This window comes from Narcine bancroftii, chromosome 2 (genome assembly GCF_036971445.1).
Source record: "Narcine bancroftii isolate sNarBan1 chromosome 2, sNarBan1.hap1, whole genome shotgun sequence".
NCBI lineage: Eukaryota > Metazoa > Chordata > Chondrichthyes > Torpediniformes > Narcinidae > Narcine > Narcine bancroftii.
Window position 1 is genome coordinate 170,795,230 of NC_091470.1, and position 19,853 is coordinate 170,815,082.

Consider the following 19,853-nt stretch of genomic DNA (forward strand, 5'->3'; position numbering starts at 1 on the left):
CGTTTCGTCGCTGTGAAAGCCTCGTCTGCCTCCCCTGACCAGGACAAGATCTTCTCCTTCATCGCTATTAGCGTGATGCTTGCGGAGTTGGGAATGAATCGATGGTAAAAGTTCACCGTCCCCACAAATTCCTGTAGCCCTTTGAGGGAGGAGGGCTTGGGGAAACGTTGGACGGCTGCCACCTTCTCCGGTGCTGGAGCTGCCCCAGATGCTGTGATGGTGTGCCCCAGGGACTGCAAAGTTTGTTTCCCAAACTGGCATTTGGCCTTGTTGACCATGTGGCCGAATTCTGCCAGCCGGGCGAACAGGGTGCAGAGATGGGCCTTGTGCTCTTTGTGGGTGCGGCTAGCTACCAGGATGTCATCTAGGTAGATAAAGACAAAGTCCAAATCCCTACCCACTGCGTCCATGAGGCGCTGGAATGTCTGAGCGGCTTTCTTCAGGCCGAACGGCATGCAGAGAAACACAAACAGGCCGAGGGGGGGGTAAGAATGGTGGTCTTTCCAATCTCATCGGAGTGGACCGGGATCTGGTGGTATCCGCGCACCAGATCAACCTTTGAAAAGAACCACGCGTCGTGGATATGGGGGACTGGGTACCTGTCTGGAGTCGTGGCGTCACTCAGTCGTCTGTAGTCTCCGCAGGGCCTCCAACCTCCCGATGACTTGGTGACCATGTGTAGCGGCGCCAACCAAGCGCTGTTCGATTGCTGAATGATGCCCAACTCCTGGAGTCTGGAGAATTCCTCCTTGGCTTGCTTCAGTTTCTCCGCCAGCAGCCGTCTAGCACTGTTGTGGATTAGGGGGTCTTGTGTGGAGACATGATGGAATACTCCGTGTTGGGGGAGGGGGGGGGGGGGCAATGTCGAAGCGAGGCTTCAGGATGGCAGGGAACTCACTGAGGACCCCAGTGAATTAGTCTTCGGCGGCGGCGACCTCCAACCATGCCCAGGTGCACCGAGCAGAAGGTGTGGGCGTTGAGCAGCCTCCTGCCCCTCACATCCACCAACAGGCCGTGAGCCCTTAGGAAGTCAGCGCCCAACAGTGCCGTGCTCATGGAGGCCAGGACGAACCTCCAAGTGAACTTCTCTTCCCCGATCTGTATCTGTGCCCTACGAGTGCCAAAGGTTTTGATTGTAGAGCCATTGGCAGCCCACAGAATTGGACCAGGGTATAGAGTCAGTGTTTCCAGCGCTGTTGTGGTTGGGGGGGGGGGGAAAAAGGACTCTCAGCTCAGCCCCTGTTTCGACTAGGAACCGGCAGCCTGTAGATCTATTTTGGATGTAGGAGGCTGATCATGTGGCCAACCATCGCAACCATCAACGGCGGTTGGTCTGGCAGTTTCCCTGGTAATCGCAGGGCTGGCGGCACTTGTGGGCTTTAGCCCCCCAGCGTTGATGGTAGAAGCACCATGATGACTGGGCTTCTTCGGGCTTGCCCTTGGGGGAATCTTGCCGACGACGGGGCGCCGGCTTGGAGACCTGGCTGAGTGCTGCCTCATTCTCCTGCTTAGCTCGCCAGAGGGCATCCGCCCGGGTTGCTGCCTTGCGGGGGGTTGGAGAAGTCCTCTTCAGCAGATAGAGCCGAATGTCCTCTGGCATCTGTTCTAGAAATATCTGTCTGAAGAGGAAGCACAGCTCATGATCCTCTGCCTGGGCCAGCATCTCGTCCATGAGGGCTGAGGTCTCCCAACCTGTCTAGATGCAAGAGTCTGGGCGTATGCTGCTGGGATGAGAGGACATATTTCTCCAGGAACAGATTCTTGAGGGCTGTGTACTTTTCGGTCGCTGGTGGCCGATGAATGATATCGTCCACCCTCGACACCGTGTCCTGATCGAGGGCGCCCACGACACGGTAAAACTTGGTGGTATCAGTCGTGATATTGCAGAGGTGGAACTGAACCATGTCCGTGGGCGATGTGGCAGAAAGGGGGAAGTTTGAGGGCTACCGTGATCGCCATTAGTCTGTGCGCCGCCACAGCAAATCATTATCAAATTTTCTGTTTTCAAACAATATTAGGTGTTTTATCTTTAAAGAGATGAATAATATGTTTGTGGATAGGCCTTGATCAGATCGGGTTATAACTAAGCAGACCCCAGTATGAAAGGCCAGACAGATTTCAATTAAAATTCCCCAGTTCTTGAAGGAATCCCCTGCTCACAGAGCTAAAAGAAGTAACAGGCATATAATACAAATACTGTATATGGTCCAAAAAGCCACCGTCGTGGATAGCACTCCTGACTACCCCATTCTGCAGGTCTGTTCATACACAGCACTTGCAGACTGGATCCCTATCTGGTACTGGACTGTCAGTTTACAATTATTAAAATTCTAACTACTAGACACATCAAAATCTTCAGTTAGATGAGTATCTAAAGCTTAGCACAAAGTACAGAAATTGTATCACTATCAACTGTTTCTGCTCTAACATTTTCGTGAGTAATTTGGGATATTGATGAAAATCCTAATTTGCAAATACTCTTGGAATCAAACAAATCAGTCCATCAAAATCCCAGGTTACCACCATCTGATCTGCATTGTAAACCAATGTATGCATGTGGATCCATAAATGAACTTTTCACAAAAGGCAGTTTCCTTCCTTAAAATACCCCATCTATTTTCCCTGGCCAATTTTAGTAATTATGAGCCTAATCACAGATAGTGTAGCGGTCAGCACCACAGTGTTACAGTGCCAGTGACTGGGGTTCGAATCCAACAATATCTGTAAGGAGTTTGTACACCCCCCACCCCCAAGTCATCGTGGGGTTCCTCCGGGTGCTCCGTTTCCACCCACTCAGATAATTGGGTTACCATGGTGTATGCCAAAATTTAAAAAAGTTCACACCAAAGATGGAAATACAACAGAACACATGGAAATTGTAGTTTGACATCTGGCACACCCATTGGTTTAGTACCAGATAAGGATCCGGTTTGTACGTCCAGTGCGTGAACAGTGAGGGGTGGAGTCAGGGCTGCTATCCATGAGGGGTCAATTCAAGCCATATCAAAAAACTGGGTTCTATTTCCCCATTCTTGTCAAACTTAGTCAATTCACTGAAAGATTTATTAGACACAAGGGCTACAGATGCTGCAATATGGAGCAAAATCAAAATTAATGTTCTGCAAGAGCCATCTTTAGCTTGTGGCTCCACTCCATTTCTTCCTACAATGACCCATCTTCAGCCTCCTTCATTGCCCCAATGCAAACTTGAATAATAGTACCTCTCATTCTGTCTGGGAAACCTGCAATCCAACACTAAACTCCCAGTTTAGATATTACACATCTTGCATTCTTGATTCCCTTTTCCTGACCCACCCAGGTTCTCAACCCCACCGCCTTCTTAACAAGTACCCCAATAGTTTCTTCCCCCACCCCACCCCCATCTGTTTCTGTCATCATACCATCCTTGCTCATCACATTTGAGAATCTAGATCAATTTTTTTTGCCTCCACTATCACATTCCAGACAGGCAGTAGATCCATGAAACCACCTGCCTATCAACCTGCTTTTATATCACTGCCATCTTCTACCTTGCCCTCCCAGCTGCATTCCCGTCCTGAGTCAGGTTCTCAACCCGAATCACTGACAATTCCACAGTCTCCAAAGATGTCACCTAACCTGCTGAGTTTCTCCAGTAGCTTGTTTGTTTATGGCTGGAAAATTTGTAGTAGAATAACAACCAATTGTTTGTAAAATCCATTGTTCTGCCACTACTAAAGTTCCAAGGATGCTGAATTATCAGACCTTTACCATGAATGTGAGAGAAAACAATTACTAAGTAGATAAAAGCTTTGAAACTTAGATTATCATGTATATTATATTTAAGGGACATTACATTTTGAATGTATATTACATTTAATGTAATACTACATGACAATAAAATGATCCTTTGAAATTTTAGATCAGCTGCAAAAGTTGGATGTCACTGTTTACAGTGGGCAATAAATGGATATGAGAAGAGCTTACTTAAATGAAAAATGTTAAAGCATTAGCAAATGTGCAAAAGAGCAATCATGGTTTTTTTCTACTTGAACATCAAAGTAGTTCATTACCTTCTTATCCTGTTTGGATTTATGTGATTGTTTCCCTGCATTTGACACAACCACAAAACTTCCAGAGGCACCTTTTCCTTTTACCTGAAGAACAGGACGTATTCAAGATCAATCCTTGCAAGCTGATAACCACTTGAGAGCTTAATTCATTGACAATATCATTCAGAATTTGCAAGGAAATAATTCATCCAAGTAGATGGAATCAAGTAAAAATAAAATTAAATATTTCTTCACAATGTTAATTATACAAACCAAATGATATTATACACAAACATCCTAAAGCAGAGTTACCATTCTCATGAAATTCAGTCTTCTATTGAATTCATCATATGGCCGAATAGAACTTGCTTTTTATTTCTATTATCCATTAGGCTATAGAGTTTGGGAGACAACAGCAGAACCTCAAGTACAACCTCCAAATATTACCCCGGCCCCTTTGTAATGCATGTCTTCATTGCCTCCTCATCCACCCACCTACCCCCTGGCTAAAATAATTAACGTACTTTATCCCCTCACAGGAATTATGCCAATACATGTATACTACTGATTCCTATGTGTACCACCAACTCTCATAACATTTCAGAGCTTCTGGTGCCTAGCCTGGGTAAATTTGAATTGGGTCAAGTAGGGAATGGAACAGAACTCTTACCATACCTTCTCCAGCAATCATACAATTTCCCAATAGTCCTTTTCGTTTAGCAAACATGCCCTATTTGTAAGTCTGCTGCTCAAGTTCCAATTCCTGCATTCACCAAGTACAATATTCTTTTTGCACTGTGGCAACCAGAACTGTGCATGATATGTTCTAGATACAGAGGCAACAATGATTTATAGTGGAAACATTCTCTCACTATCCTGGGGAAAGAGGAGCAAGTTAGAAGTCAGAAAAGGGCAAAAAAAAAGTGAAATACAGGGGCATATCCCTTTATCCATAATTCCAAAAACCAGAAATCTCCAAAAACCAAACTTTTTTCCATGGACAATAGGTGCTCACCAAACATGACCTGATGAGACCCACATTCAACTCATGCTTGAAAATCCTATGATGGTCCGCACCGTTAATTAGTGGAACACGAGGGAATGCTTACTTTATGTGCCACCAGAGAAAACAGAGTCCACGACATCCAGAACTGCCGCAACAGCCTCCGACATCCAGTGCCATGTGTCTTTGTTTTACACAAATCTGTATCACCGGCATTTTAATTCCAAAATGATCCGAAAACCGAGAAGTGTCTGGTCTCAAGGATTTTGGATAAAAGGTTAAGCACCTGTATTATCTTTCCAGAGTGCTAAAATTTCTCTGTACCCCAACCATATTACCAGATTTCAATTCACTCCTACCTACATATGTTATAGGTTTTTAATTTCACAAAATAATCTAGGATTTACCTGTTTGATAGCACCACGGAGCAGCTCCCGCTTTAAAGCTTGCTTTAGTATATATCCCCTGCGCTCGAGTTCAAGCGACGGATACTTGTTAATGATATATTTTCTTATCGCAACTGCGGAAGCACCAGACTTCTGGAAACAAGCCTGAAAAGTGTCTGAGTATTTTTAAAATGTCCACTTTCAGCATGCATTTACAGTTTGAAATGACTCTAACAAGAAGAATGTTTTGTTTTAATGAAATTAATTTCAACAATAATAAGTATAAATAATGCTAATTATCCTAAAGAACAAGACAGCAAATAAAAAACCAGGCCATGCCACATCATTTGAGATTTAAAAAAATATACTACACCATGAACATCATTCTTGATTACAAGTTGAAAAGCAACCTTACTGAAAGTTCAAAGATCAATGCTAACTGGACAGACTTCAAATAGGTTAATGCAATTGACCTCAACACCCAGGGCAAAGATGAAATATCAGCCAATCAGCCAACATTGATGTTTGTTAAAACAAAATCATTTATTCCTAAAAACAAAATTCCTATTATCACACGTCATCCCTACCTTCTGCTGCTGGAAACATTCAACTCCTTTTGTCATCTCATGACACAATCCTTTCCCACACACATGCAATTCACCCCATCCTATCCCATGATACTTTTACATATTGGAAGGAGCACTACTGGCAGAGTGCCACCTTTCAAGAAAATGTAAACTGATGCCATAGATACAAAGCATTAAATGGTATTAATCTATAGCCAAGAGGTGGTTACATCCAAACAGCTATTCAATACTTATCCATAAATGAATACAATACTAAGATTTCCCCCCACCACCCCCCAATCTCTTTCACATTATTGCTTTCAAAGTATTTGCTATGCGACTACAAACTACTTAATTAACTGAAGGAGTCGCAGACTGTGAAAAGTGTTGCACAAGTCTAACGTTGAGAAGGTCTACGGACTATATACTATTCAGTACTAGATTCAGCTTCCTCAATATCTTTAATGCAAAACCAAATTCATTTAAATTTCATTATGGCATTACTCTACCCTATGTGTGCAACATCATTCTTTAAATTCTCCCTAACCCTCTGCTCACAATCCCAACACCAGAACTGTCAGCAGTGAGATCCAGCTAACTCGGCTTCCTGCTCTGGGATCTTTTCCATTAAATTCTCTGTATCTCCAAATTAGATCTTGCACTCAAAATAGTCAAGCATAGAGTTGACAAAGGAACCAAGTGAGTATTTCAAAAAAATAAGACCACAAAGTTAGGCATTTTAACATTTGATATTTAAGTACAAAAGTCAGAGAATTTCTATGACATCATGAGATTTTCTACCTTAATAGCTTCCATGACAATTGCATCTATTTTTGGTCGTGCAGTAGGAGTCATCTGAGAATTTTTCTGCACTCGAGCTAGTTGTCTAGCAGACAAGGTAGCCCATGATGGAATGGTCTTTTTAACCTTCTTATCCTTGGTTGGTTCCTTTTCTCTAAAATAGATCATAAATTTAGGTCATAAACTTCAGTGTTGTTCAACATTTAGTATTCTCTCCTTCAAATTTAAACTAATACCTAATCAAATACTTTATATTTCATCTACAAAATTATGTAATTATGTTATGTGATATTGGTTGAACAACAAAGGATGCCATGATAATGGGAGAACTCATCACATTACTTCAGATTAAGTCACTGGACCTCCGATATTCTTCAGAAACAAAGGCAAAGATGATCTTAACTGAGGAACTGCGCAATACAAGTTCACTGTAGAACAGCAGAGCAACTACTGACATGCATTTAACAATTTTTTTATATAGATGTCATGTTATTAAGGATGGGAACATGCACAATGCTATCACAACACTAGCGACCTGGGTTCAAATCCGGCACTGTCTACAAAGTGTTTGTACGTTCTTCCCAACCTGCATGGGTTTCCTCCACATTGTAAAGTCATACGGCGTTAGTAGATTAATTGGTCACATGGGTGGATTTGCACTGTGCGGGCCAGAAGGGCCTGTTACTGTACTATATCTCCAAATTAAATATGAAATCTACTACGCAAAGGGTAGCTTTAATCGAACCTCAAATAACATCATTCAATACATTAACTTTTGTATATAGCTGCAGAGACAGAAGAGGAAATAGACATACTGGTTATATATCTAGATAACCTGTCCAAGAATAAGAAACACATTTTCATACAAATGATTCCAAAAAGGAAGCAATATTTTAATGTTGGACACAGTTGGTGTAGTGGTAGGTGCAATGCCTTTACAGCGCCAGTGATCCACACCGGGGTTCAAATCCCACACTGCAAGGAGTTTGTATGTTCAACCCGTGGGTTTCCCCCCCTCCCCCCCCCCCCCCCACCACTGGGGGCTCTGGTTCCATCCCACCATTTGAAAAGTATCAGGGGCATAGGTTAATTGGGTGGCATGGACTCATGGACCAAAATGTCTTACTATTATGCTGTATGTCCAAATTAAAAAGAATTGAGGCAACAATTACCATCCATATATTGTAAAACAATGTTAGAAGAAAAACAAAATCAAAAACCCTGAACTACAAAAATACCTGCTCACTCTGGGGTCTGTCATGAATACCATAGCAATGCACTACAACAAAACACCAAAGTAGTCAAATTTCTTACGCAAGCAGCAGGATTTAAATACACGCAATGTTTTGGAGTCGACATGAACATACTCTTTCTTAGGTTCCTCTGAAGGTTTGGTTTCTTTCTCTTCATCACCACTTTTTTCTGCTTCTTTCTTTTCCTCCTCTTGAGCTGAAGTGTCGTTTTCTGGTTCCTCCTCCGCTGAGACAGATTCTTCCGAAGTTACATCTGCATCTTAAGGTATGGAAAATGGGAAATACTGCTGAACTTGCAAATCACTGCCAATTATGTTTGATGACAAATAGAGTCATAGTGAAAACTACAAAACCGTTTCACCAGCCAGAAAGAAATTATAGCAAGTAAACAAGCCAATCCTGCGGTGCACCTCTCTACTAAAGAGGTGTACTGTCAATCTTTGTGAATGACATAAGTGAGCCAAGCCAACTTACAAAACATGAACAGCATCCCAACCTACACTGGGTTGGCCCAACCTAGATTATGAAATTTTTAGGACAAACGCTTGATCTTCGATCCATTTTCATGACCATTTTCACAAATAATTACAATCTGGAGAAATATGAGAGGTAGAATTACACAATACAGAAAGGATGTGCCATAAGAATGGAATTTGGTAAATATTTGATTTTCTCCTTGCAAATGAAGTGATTTATATCACATTAATTTATACACAGCAGTTTCTTATGAGAAAATTTAAAAGATTTGTTTAAGGTTTTTGGCACCACATAGAAATCCAAAGCCAATTCTTGACATAAACAGCAATAAGCCAAGATGTAAATCCATTGAATTAAATCTCAATAAACTGTGAATAAAGTAGATGCCATACTTCCTTCAGTGTAATCATTAAACTTTTACAATAGTTTCTTGGAAAAGTGAATTGAGAAGGTCTTCAATGGGGACATAAAATGTGTTATATAAATGAAATCCTTTTCTTTCCTTCTGTAGCTATCTTGAAATAAGAGTTGCAAATAGTTCATCCTTGTTAGGCTTGCATTGTAAAGTTTTTCAGACCGTTAGCTAGTTAATTGCCTGCCACTACTAACCGACAAAAGGCAAAGGAGGAAAAACCCAACACCCAAACCCAACCAACCAATTTTTCCCTGCAGCCGCTGCAACCGTGTCTGCCTGTCCCGCATCAGACTTGTCAGCCACAAACGAGCCTGCAGCTGACGTGGACTTTTACCCTCTCCATAAATCTTCGACCGCGAAGCCAAGCCAAAGATACTAACTTTACTGAAAATCTCCAATCTTGTTTAGTGATGTCAATTGCAAAACTGGTTCACTTTGACAAGTAAATGTAGCTGTTTAGCATTAATCCTGCAATGCCACTTTCCCAAGTTTCATCATGTTTTTATACATGGCTCATGTTGCTCCCATCAAGATTCTTTTCATTCATCGTCAACCCAGGTTTGATACTATCCTGAATGTAATGGTATAGCATGGGATGTACCAGGCCATGAGATTAGTTTGTTGTAGGATCGATGGCCCATAGCCAACTCCTTTATAGTTGCCCAGTTTTGAACTGTTAATTCTGAGTCGATCCTGTCTGATTCATTAAGAGTGCCATATAAAATGAAGAGTGCTTTTAATCTGAAGATAGAAGCTTACAAGGATTATGCAGTGGCTATTCTCCAACATTCATGTTTAAAACACTAGATTGGAGATGGGGTCCAGTAGATTTATCCCCTGCACCTCATCTGGCAACTTTGACAAAGTGCCACCGTGATAGACACTGTTCTCCTATCCTCAATACATTTTCTGCCTTTATTAACTTCATTGCTTCATCAAAAAGTTGTTTTCCTTTGGTACTGAATCAACTTGTTTTTTGACCCAATGCCATGAACTCCTACAGGTTATGAAGTCCAAGTTGAGAATCCAAATGCCATGTTCTCGTACAGTGCCATTTTACTGGGTTAAAGTGATTTAGCTTAGCTTTATCAAAGTGTTACTTCACTTCAGGATACTGAAATTTAATTTGACCAAAATTCTTTTATGAATGGCCTAACCTCACATAGATTTAAAGTTATAGTTTACATAATTAAAAAAATGAAATGTAAACGGGTTAGGAAATTCTGTTTCATCACATTGAACTAACAACCCCACTTGACTTGTTCCAGCATGGGCTCAGTGGGTAGATTTCACCTCAAACAGAAATTATGAAACTTCTAAGGAAGTCAAAAATGCCCGACAGGACTCCTCTTGGAGACCAACAGCATAGCACAAATGATCCAAAACTCTGGAGTCTTGATCTTAATCACAAGGCCGAAAATCAGACTGTGATCACAGATCTATCACTTCCTGGATTAATTTACAAAATCCCCCTTCTAACTTGCTCAAGGTCCTTTACCAGTGCAATTCTTTCCCATTATGCCCACCCTTCCCAATATCCTGATGACTGGACATGTTGCTTCCCTAATGAACTTGACTAATTCCATTTAACTTTGGCCACATTCACCACTGATTTGTGAGCTGCTCAAGCTTCTTGGTCACCTGTTCCTGAAGCCCTGGTTGTAAATGAAATGAGACCACAAATAAGGCTCACAGAGCAATCAAGAAGCAAGAGATAGAAAAAAGGAGGTTGTCAGAGAGCTGGGGGGTGGGGGTGCAGAGGTTAAAAGAGAACCTCAATTAAATTTGTTTCTCTTGTTAAAACATCAAGGTCAAACAACAGTTGTTGGGTAACCCATAAGCTTCACACTGATGGCAGTTACTAAATGTTGCAGCTAGGGCCCACCAATTTTAACTATGATAGTCAATTATCCAGTTAACAATCAGCCAACCTAGAGTACATGAATGCATTTGACTGAGAGTTTAAATGCAATCTTTGCACCAAGTCTCAAATAATGGACATCTTGAACAAGTAGAAGCCAGGTATGTCTTTCTAACTTCAGTCAACACCATCAAATCTTCACCATTCATATCTTATGGTTTGGGGAACAAGAAGTGGACAAAGAACACAAAATACAACTGCCTAGTGCCCTTTTTTGGAAGCACAACTTGCGTTGCAAGATGAACTTTTAGCACAAATTATTACATTTTGAAACTGCAATCCACACTACAATCCCTAGTCCTGGTAGTGCCACCAAAGGCTTTTCACTTCTTACAGAGCTGAAGTAAAACCGTATAACTCAGCAATGTGTTTAAAAAAAAACAAGTTTGAAACTATTCAGGACAGGACAATTTACCTGATCTATCCAGCAACACAAAAACACACCGACATGACCAAAAATTTATTGATTGCTCTTTAGCACGCAGATCACAATAAATCACAAACATGAAGTACAATCTCATCAAACATGTCTTTTACCTGTAGTCGGCTTGTTTCTCACCGGACTCTCCTGTGCTGGGGGACTTGCATTCCTCCGAATAGGCATGTTTATAGATAGAATGAACAACCTGTTAAAGGAACTACATAACATAGGTTGAGCCAAAATATTATTCTGATCGTGTTTCATAACAATGGATAGAGTATAGAAGGGCTCAAACACTTTAGCCCAGTTTAATGAATAAATGAATATTAAGCATGATAAAGCAGCAAAGCAAGCATTACCATTTTAAGTCTGCAGTTTATAACTAAAAAAACTAAAGATAACATGAAAAAAAAATCTAGTAAATGTTCGACATTGAATTGTAAAAGAACAGATAAAACTGAGAATTAAGCAGCTGGTCACGCATTTTGTAATGTTAATAAAATGGTCATTGATCTTTCTACAATTTTAAAAAATTGAATCTGACAGAGAAAATAGATTGTCTTCAATTTACACAGATAACAAGAAGGATAACACAAGCAGATTTCTGATTGCATAGGTGAAACCGAACAAATTTTAAATGTCAGTTACAGCATCCAAGAAACCCAATTATGCCTGTGAATGTAATGGAAAATGGGGAAAAAACACAGGACAATACCTGAAAAAAAAAGCCAGTGTCACTGAAGTCATGCTCATACGATGGGAAGTTTACTTTAATGTCAAAGAATATCAACTGAAACAACTGAAAAGACTTATTTTGCAAATAGGAAACCAGGGTTTACAATTGAGTTTAGATTGGTTTCAGTGTTCCTGACAATTTAGTTGAAGCAAATCTCCTGAAATCCAGTATTGGAAATCAAACAAGCAGCCTAACAATTTGGATAGAGTGGGCCAAGGAATATGACACAGGAGTGGAGCCAGGGTTCACCAGTAAACACTGTTGTAGATTTTGAATGCTTCTGTCAAAGAATCAGAAGTTTACGGGGACACAAGGAAGTAAGTTTTATTGCTTCTTTGGCTGGATGGATAAGAACATGCCATTTTACTCATGGAAAATTATCAGGTTCTGACATCAGGATATTACAGAAGGGAAGGCTTGTACACCAGAGGCGAGGTAAACAGATCAAACATTATTCCATTTTAACTGGAATGCGAGTAGGGAATTTTAAAAACCTGATACCAGCAAAAGTGTGCAGCCAATCTGTCTTCCTAATGTCCTCAAGTGAAAGAACACTGCCTTCCCCATGCGGACCATCTGTATGCAGCTCCAGTTCCTTGTCCACATGGTTGAACCTGAACTACTTACTAAAGTGACTCAACAAGTCAATCCATCAACTGCTACAAGTCAAGACTCTCGTAAAGTTCATCGCCGCTTTTATAAGCCATTACGTTTCAGTTATCACCCATATCACAAGACAGTATTAGAAATAGCATTAGTTTGAAGTGAATGCACTGATGAAATAAGCTTTGCCAAAAACTAGTTTCCCACAAAACACTGATACTGAATATAAGCAAATAGCATTAAGGCACCAAACATCAGTTAAACAACGCAATTGCTGGATAGAGCTTGTATTTTTTTCTGTCTTGGAATTGAAGTTATTGTTTCTATTCCAGCAAAGAATTTGTAATTTTAATTATTCAAAATTAAATGTAGGAACAACTTTAAAATATTTAGCACTGTACCTATACCCCAATCAACATTTCGTCTTTTGAATTATTAACAAATATACACAACTAAGATTTAGCTTGATATGAATTAGCAATTTCTATATAAATTAGTAAAATGTCAGAAAGTGGGTGGAGATGGAAAATTACAAACTTTTTTTTCCCAGATACGCATTAATTATATGAGCAGCCCGATGTATGCATTGCAGCTCGAGAATACTGTCCATGGTCTTTGGTCATATTTTGGACAATTGCAAAAACGTCCTTTGATAAACCTCATATTGTTAAAGTCAATGGAAAAAACTAATTAGCAGTATTCTAACACCTGACTTAATCAGTCACCCCTAAAATTTAATCTTATTTTCAAATATTTCACCAAAGTTCTTTAGACAAAAAATATTCAACCTGAACCTACACAATTCTACCTATAACTGATTCTAAGCTCAAAGGTATTTAGTCCATTGTTACCAAAGATTAAACCAATAATTGCATTGAATCAATTGTATCACCGCCTTGTTTGGAGCCGTACCACCTAAGACTGCAAGACCCGGCAGAGGATAATGAAGTCAGCAGAAAAGACCATTGGGGAACCTCTTCCTAGCAAGAACTACACTAGATATAGGCAGAAAGCAATAAACATTGTGAAATACTCTACACACCCCGCATGTAAACTGTTCTCCTTTCTGCCATCTGGCAGGAGGTATCATAGCACTCGGGCCCTTATGTCCAGAATGGGAAATATTTTCCCCCAAGCCTTCAGGCTCTCAGTACACGTGGATTTTCAGTGTATACATCTTATAACCTTAATAAGATATGTTAACTAGTTTCCTAACTTCCTTCTATGTAAATATGCTCCATAGTCCTGGAGAAATGCTATCACGTCCCACTGTCGAAGGATAAATAATTGTCAAATTGCCAGGTAACTGAAATTTTTTAATTGCTTTCAGTTTTCTGGTTGCATTGCTGAGAATATACATAATTGAACATGGTTTCATTTACAATACCAACTAGACATATAAAATATCTGAATTTCTAAGTAAAGGCAATAATTTCTCCATGCAAATCTTCAATTACATCATGCCAAAAGAAACCTTTTATTTCAAAGAAGGGCCAATGTCACATTGTAAATGAATGAGATTACCTCCCACACCAAAAACTGCTTGGAGACTGGCTGACTGGGTACCAGGTATCAGAAATAGGATGCAAGAGGGTGCTGGAGGCTTCCTGATCATGTCAAGAGGTATGGACCTGGAGCTCAGATTGTTGATCATTTAAAATGAAGACTGTATCTGTGGGAGCGCTGGAGGCAATGCCATGAACATTCAGTGACCCTGGGGGGATCTCCTTTGCTTCTCTTTCTCTATCCTGTAAGGGACACTGGGCAATTTTTGCTGAATCTTTGTCTGCCTTTTGATAAAGGAAATTTGGTGTAATATCACATGTTCTGTTTTATTACAAGGAAATAATATTAAAAGATCAAGGAATTTTGCTGAGGCTGGAGTAAAACAGGTAAAACCCATTTTTAGGCAAAATCATAAAGGACCCCTTCCATCCTGTTAACTTCAGAAAAGAGAAGAATATCAGAGCCAACATCAACAGGCTGAGGAACAGCTTTTCCCCCACAGGCAGTGAGAATGCTGAACTGCGAAAGAACTGCTCACAATAACCATCTGAGACTCTCTTATTCACAAAACAACATTTATTTATTTATTTATATAGATAAAATACTTGTTTTTGTTTGTGCACAGGTGTTTGTACCTGTGCGCAGGCATGCATGTTATGTCTGGTTGTTTATCTGTGTGTTTTGCCCCAAGGACCAGAAAACACTATTTCCTTGGTTTGTTCTTGTGTAGACAACAATAAACTCGACTTGAAAATCCCTTTAAAAAAAGCTTGCACTACTCCTGTTTAATAGGAAAAGTCTTAGATGTGCCCGGGTTTAAATCAGCAGGGTAATAGACTAGCCCCGGTATAGAACGGCAGGGCAACAGACGCGCCTCCGTCGATGGCTGCAACAGGCGCTCCCCCGGCGGCAGGGCAACAGGCGCGCCCCCGGCGGCAGGGCAACAGGCGCGCCCCCGGCGGCAGGGCAACAGGCGCGCCCCCGGCGGCAGGGCAACAGGCGCGCCCCCGGCGGCAGGGCAACAGGCGCGCCCCCGGCGGCAGGGCAACAGGCGCGCCCCCGGCGGCAGGGCAACAGGCGCGCCCCCGGCGGCAGGGCAACAGGCGCGCCCCCGGCGGCAGGGCAACAGGCGCGCCCCCGGCGGCAGGGCAACAGGCGCGCCCCCGGCGGCAGGGCAACAGGCGCGCCCCCGGCGGCAGGGCAACAGGCGCGCCCCCGGCGGCAGGGCAACAGGCGCGCCCCCGGCGGCAGGGCAACAGGCGCGCCCCCGGCGGCAGGGCAACAGGCGCGCCCCCGGCGGCAGGGCAACAGGCGCGCCCCCGGCGGCAGGGCAACAGGCGCGCCCCCGGCGGCAGGGTCACAGGCGCGCCCCTGTCCAGAACGGCAGGGTCACAGGCGCTCCCCTGTCCAGAACGGCAGGGTCACAGGCGCGCCCCTGTCCAGAACGGCAGGGTCACAGGCGCGCCCCTGTCCAGAACGGCAGGGTCACAGGAGCGCCCCTGACCAGAACGGCAGGGTCACAGGTGCGCCCCCGTCGACAGTGGCAGGGCAACAGGCACGCCCCCCCCGTGGACGGCGGCAGGGGAACATGCGCCCCCCCCCGTGGACGGCGGCAGGGTCACAGGCGCGTGGGGGGGGGGGAACATGCGCGCCCCCCCTGTGGACGGCGGCAGGGTCACGGGCGCGCCCCCCCCCGTGGACGGCGGCAGGGTCACGGGCGCGCCCCTGTCCAGGGCGGCAGGGTCACGGGCGCGCACCCGTCGACGGCGGCAGGGCCACGGGCGCGCACCCGTCGACGGCGGCAGGGCCACGGGCGCGCACCCGTCGACGGCGGCAGGGCCACGGGCGCTCCCCCGTCTGGAACGGCAGGGCCACGGACGCGCCCCCTTCTGGAACGGCAGGGCCACGGACGCGCCCCCTTCTGGAACGGCAGGGCCACGGACGCTCCCCCTTCTGGAACGGCAGGGCCACGCACGCGCCCCCGTCTGGAACGGCAGGGTCACGGACGCGCCCCCTTCTGGAACGGCAGGGTCACGGACGCGGCCCCTTCTGGAACGGCAGGGTCACGGACGCGCCCCCGTCTGGAACGGCAGGGTCACGGACGCGCCCCCGTCTGGAACGGCAGGGTCACGGACGCGCCCCCGTCTGGAACGGCAGGGTCACGGACGCTCCCCCGTCTGGAACGGCAGGGTCACGGACGCGCCCCCGTCTGGAACGGCAGGGTCACGGACGCGCCCCCGTCTGGAACGGCAGGGTCACGGAGGCGCCCCCGTCTGGAACGGCAGGGTCACGGACGCTCCCCCGTCTGGAACGGCAGGGTCACGGACGCGCCCCCGTCTGGAACGGCAGGGTCACGGACGCGCCCCCGTCTGGAACGGCAGGGTCACGGACGCGCCCCCGTCTGGAACGGCAGGGTCACGGACGCGCCCCCGTCTGGAACGGCAGGGTCACGGACGCGCCCCCGTCTGGAACGGCAGGGTCACGGACGCGCCCCCCGTCTGGAACGGCAGGGTCACGGACGCGCCCCCGTCTGGAACGGCAGGGTCACGGACGCGCCCCCGCCTGGAACGGCAGGGTCACGGACGCGCCCCCGTCGACGGCGGCAGGGCCACGGGCGCACCCCCGTCTGGAACGGCAGGGCCACGGACGCGTCCCCTTCTGGAACGGCAGGGTCACGGACGCGACCCCGTCTGGAACGGCAGGGTCACGGACGCGCCCCCGTCTGGAACGGCAGGGTCACGGACGCGCCCCCGTCTGGAACGGCAGGGTCACGGACGCGCCCCCGCCTGGAACGGCAGGGTCACGGGCGCGCCCCCGTCGACGGCGGCAGGGCCACGGGCGCACCCCCGTCTGGAACGGCAGGGCCACGGACGCGTCCCCTTCTGGAACGGCAGGGTCACGGACGCGACCCCGTCTGGAACGGCAGGGTCACGGACGCGCCCCCGTCTGGAACGGCAGTGTCACGGACGCTCCCCCGTCTGGAACGGCAGGGTCACGGACGCGCCCCCGTCTGGAACGGCAGGGTCACGGACGCGCCCCTTTCTGGAACGGCAGGGTCACGGACGCGCCCCTGTCTAGAACGGCAGGGTCACGGACGCGCCCCTTTCTAGACTAGAACGGCAGGGTCACGGACGCGCCCCTTTCTAGACTAGAACGGCAGGGTCACGGACGCGCCCCTTTCTAGACTAGAACGGCAGGGTCACGGACGCGCCCCTTTCTAGACTAGAACGGCAGGGTCACGGACGCGCCCCTTTCTAGACTAGAACGGCAGGGTCACGGACGCGCCCCTTTCTAGACTAGAACGGCAGGGTCACGGACGCGCCCCTTTCTAGACTAGAACGGCAGGGTCACGGACGCTCCCCCGTCTGGAACGGCAGGGTCACGGACGCTCCCCCGTCTGGAACGGCAGGGTCACGGACGCACCCCCGCCTGGAACGGCAGGGTCACGGGCGCCCCCGTCGACGGCGGCAGGGCCACGGGCGCTCCCCCGTCTGGAACGGCAGGGTCACGGACGCGCCCCCGTCTGGAACGGCAGGGTCACGGACGCGCCCCCGTCTGGAACGGCAGGGTCACGGACGCGCCCCCGTCTGGAACGGCAGGGTCACGGACGCGCCCCCTTCTGGAACGGCAGGGTCACGGACGCTCCCCCGTCTGGAACGGCAGGGTCACGGACGCGCCCCCGTCTGGAACGGCAGGGTCACGGACGCGCCCCCGTCTGGAACGGCAGGGTCACGGACGCGCCCCCGTCTGGAACGGCAGGGTCACGGACGCGCCCCCGTCTGGAACGGCAGGGTCACGGACGCGCCCCCGTCTGGAACGGCAGGGTCACGGACGCTCCCCCGTCTGGAACGGCAGGGTCGCAGGCGCGCCCCTTTCGAGAACGGCAGGGTCGCAGATGCGCCCCTGTCTAGAACGGCAGGGTCTCAGACGCGCCCCTGTCTAGAACGGCAGGGTCACAGACGCGCCCCTGTCTAGAACGGCAGGGTCTCAGACGCGCCCCTGTCTAGACCGGCTGGGTCACAGACGCGCCCCTGTCTAGAACGGCAGGGTCACAGACGCGCCCCTGTCTAGAACGGCAGGGTCTCAGACGCGCCCCTGTCTAGAACGGCAGGGTCACAGACGCGCCCCTGTCTAGAACAGCAGGGTCTCAGACGCGCCCCTGTCTAGACCGGCTGGGTCACAGACGCGCCCCTGTCTAGACCGGCTGGGTCACAGACGCGCCCCTGTCTAGACCGGCTGGGTCACAGACGCGCCCCTGTCTAGAACGGCAGGGTCACAGACGCGCCCCTGTCTAGAACGGCAGGGTCACAGACGCGTCCCTGTCTAGACCGGCTGGGTCACAGACGCGCCCCTGTCTAGAACGGCAGGGTCACAGACGCGCCCCTGTCTAGAACGGCAGGGTCACAGACGCGTCCCTGTCTAGAACGGCAGGGTCACAGACGTGCCTGAGTACTAGGGCAGGACCATCCCAGGGTCAGCACCATGCAAGGGGCAGGCGGCTGTCAGTGCGCATGCTCAGTCGAGTACGATCCAGCCGCCCCCTCGGACAAAAAGCAATCCCATTCATTCATCGGCCTCGGAGAGGCATGCGGGCCGCGTACCCCACTTCCCGGGCCGGACACACACAGCTGGGCGCCGGCACACTTTCGGCCCCTCCAACCCTCGTCCCCATCAAAACCTCGACGCTAAAATGGCGGTGCGAGAAAAGCCGCCGCCGTGCCCGTTCCCGGAGCCGGAGCTCACGGCCGGGCAAGGGTCCGCGGCCTGGTACGCTGGGGGGGGGGTTGGTCACCCTCCTTACCGTGACGGCCGCCCTCCGATTCACCTCCTCCTGCTCCCGTTTTGCCTCCAACCCCGAAGCTGCTGCCTCTCCTCACCCTACCTGGCTTCAACCGGAAATGTCGTCACCCAACGGACGAGGCGCGCAGCCGATTCAAACAAAAACAATCAAGAAATAAACACTTCCGAGTTACAAAACGTAGCCACCGCGCCAAATTTAAGCGGTAAACGAATGTGAGTTAAGTTGCTCCATTTTATTTTAATTTGTAAAATTGTTAGTGTCTCTTCAATCACCGTTTTTATTCTGTTTTGCCCCGCACAAAGATGGCACACATGGCTATTGCCCCGCACAAACATGACGGAAATTGTCAGTCGCTGGCATTGCCCCTCATAAAGATGGCGGGTCGATTCTTCTCACTCTTACTCCCACCCCTGACGTACCTGGGTTTGTTTCCTTACAGTTAAATCAAAGCGGGACTTCAAATCCGGATAAATGCTTCACTGGAAAGCCACGCGTGTTAAAGCCACGAAAAGTAACCAGTGCATCATCGTGGAATTATTTTCATTTTGTGCCACTTTCCTCGACCGAGATCAAGGGCCGACATTCCTCACCTCGCGTCGTCCAGGAGCCACCGCCTCTCCCCGGCCACGGCGCCCCACCCGTCCCACGCTAGCCCCGCACACTCCCACCACCAACACGACACCCCTGCACCCACCCCTCCCCCCCCACCCACCATCCTCAGCCTTTGCCCCTCCCCACACACTGCACCATCCCCCCCTCCCAATTCTGGCCTTCCCCCCCCTACCTCCACACTGCACCACCCCCCATCCCCAGCCTCTCCCCTACCCCCACACTGCCCCACTCCCCTTCCCCAGCCACTACCCTACCCCCACACTGCCCCACCCCCCATCCCCAGCCTTTCCCCCTCCCGCCACGCTGCTCCATCCCCAGCCT

The 19,853-nt window shown here is 47.7% G+C and overlaps 1 protein-coding gene across 3 annotated transcripts in view; it reads right to left on the reverse strand.

Moving 5' to 3' along the window:
* hp1bp3 (heterochromatin protein 1, binding protein 3) overlaps positions 1-19,022 on the reverse strand; it is a 35,636-nt gene extending 16,614 nt beyond the window's left edge. For 2 of the 3 annotated variants that reach the window (XM_069919071.1, XM_069919073.1), the window contains exons 1-6: positions 18,921-19,022; positions 11,391-11,491; positions 8,155-8,299; positions 6,788-6,941; positions 5,442-5,585; positions 4,053-4,136 (exon numbers count right to left, since the gene is read on the reverse strand). In XM_069919071.1, the coding sequence (XP_069775172.1) occupies positions 4,053-4,136; positions 5,442-5,585; positions 6,788-6,941; positions 8,155-8,299; positions 11,391-11,457 (594 nt within the window). In that variant the 5' untranslated portion in view covers positions 11,458-11,491; positions 18,921-19,022. The remainder of the gene's footprint in view (positions 1-4,052; positions 4,137-5,441; positions 5,586-6,787; positions 6,942-8,154; positions 8,300-11,390; positions 11,492-18,920) is intronic. The other variant, XM_069919072.1, reaches the window with a different exon arrangement.
* Positions 19,023-19,853: the final 831 nt, after the last annotated feature.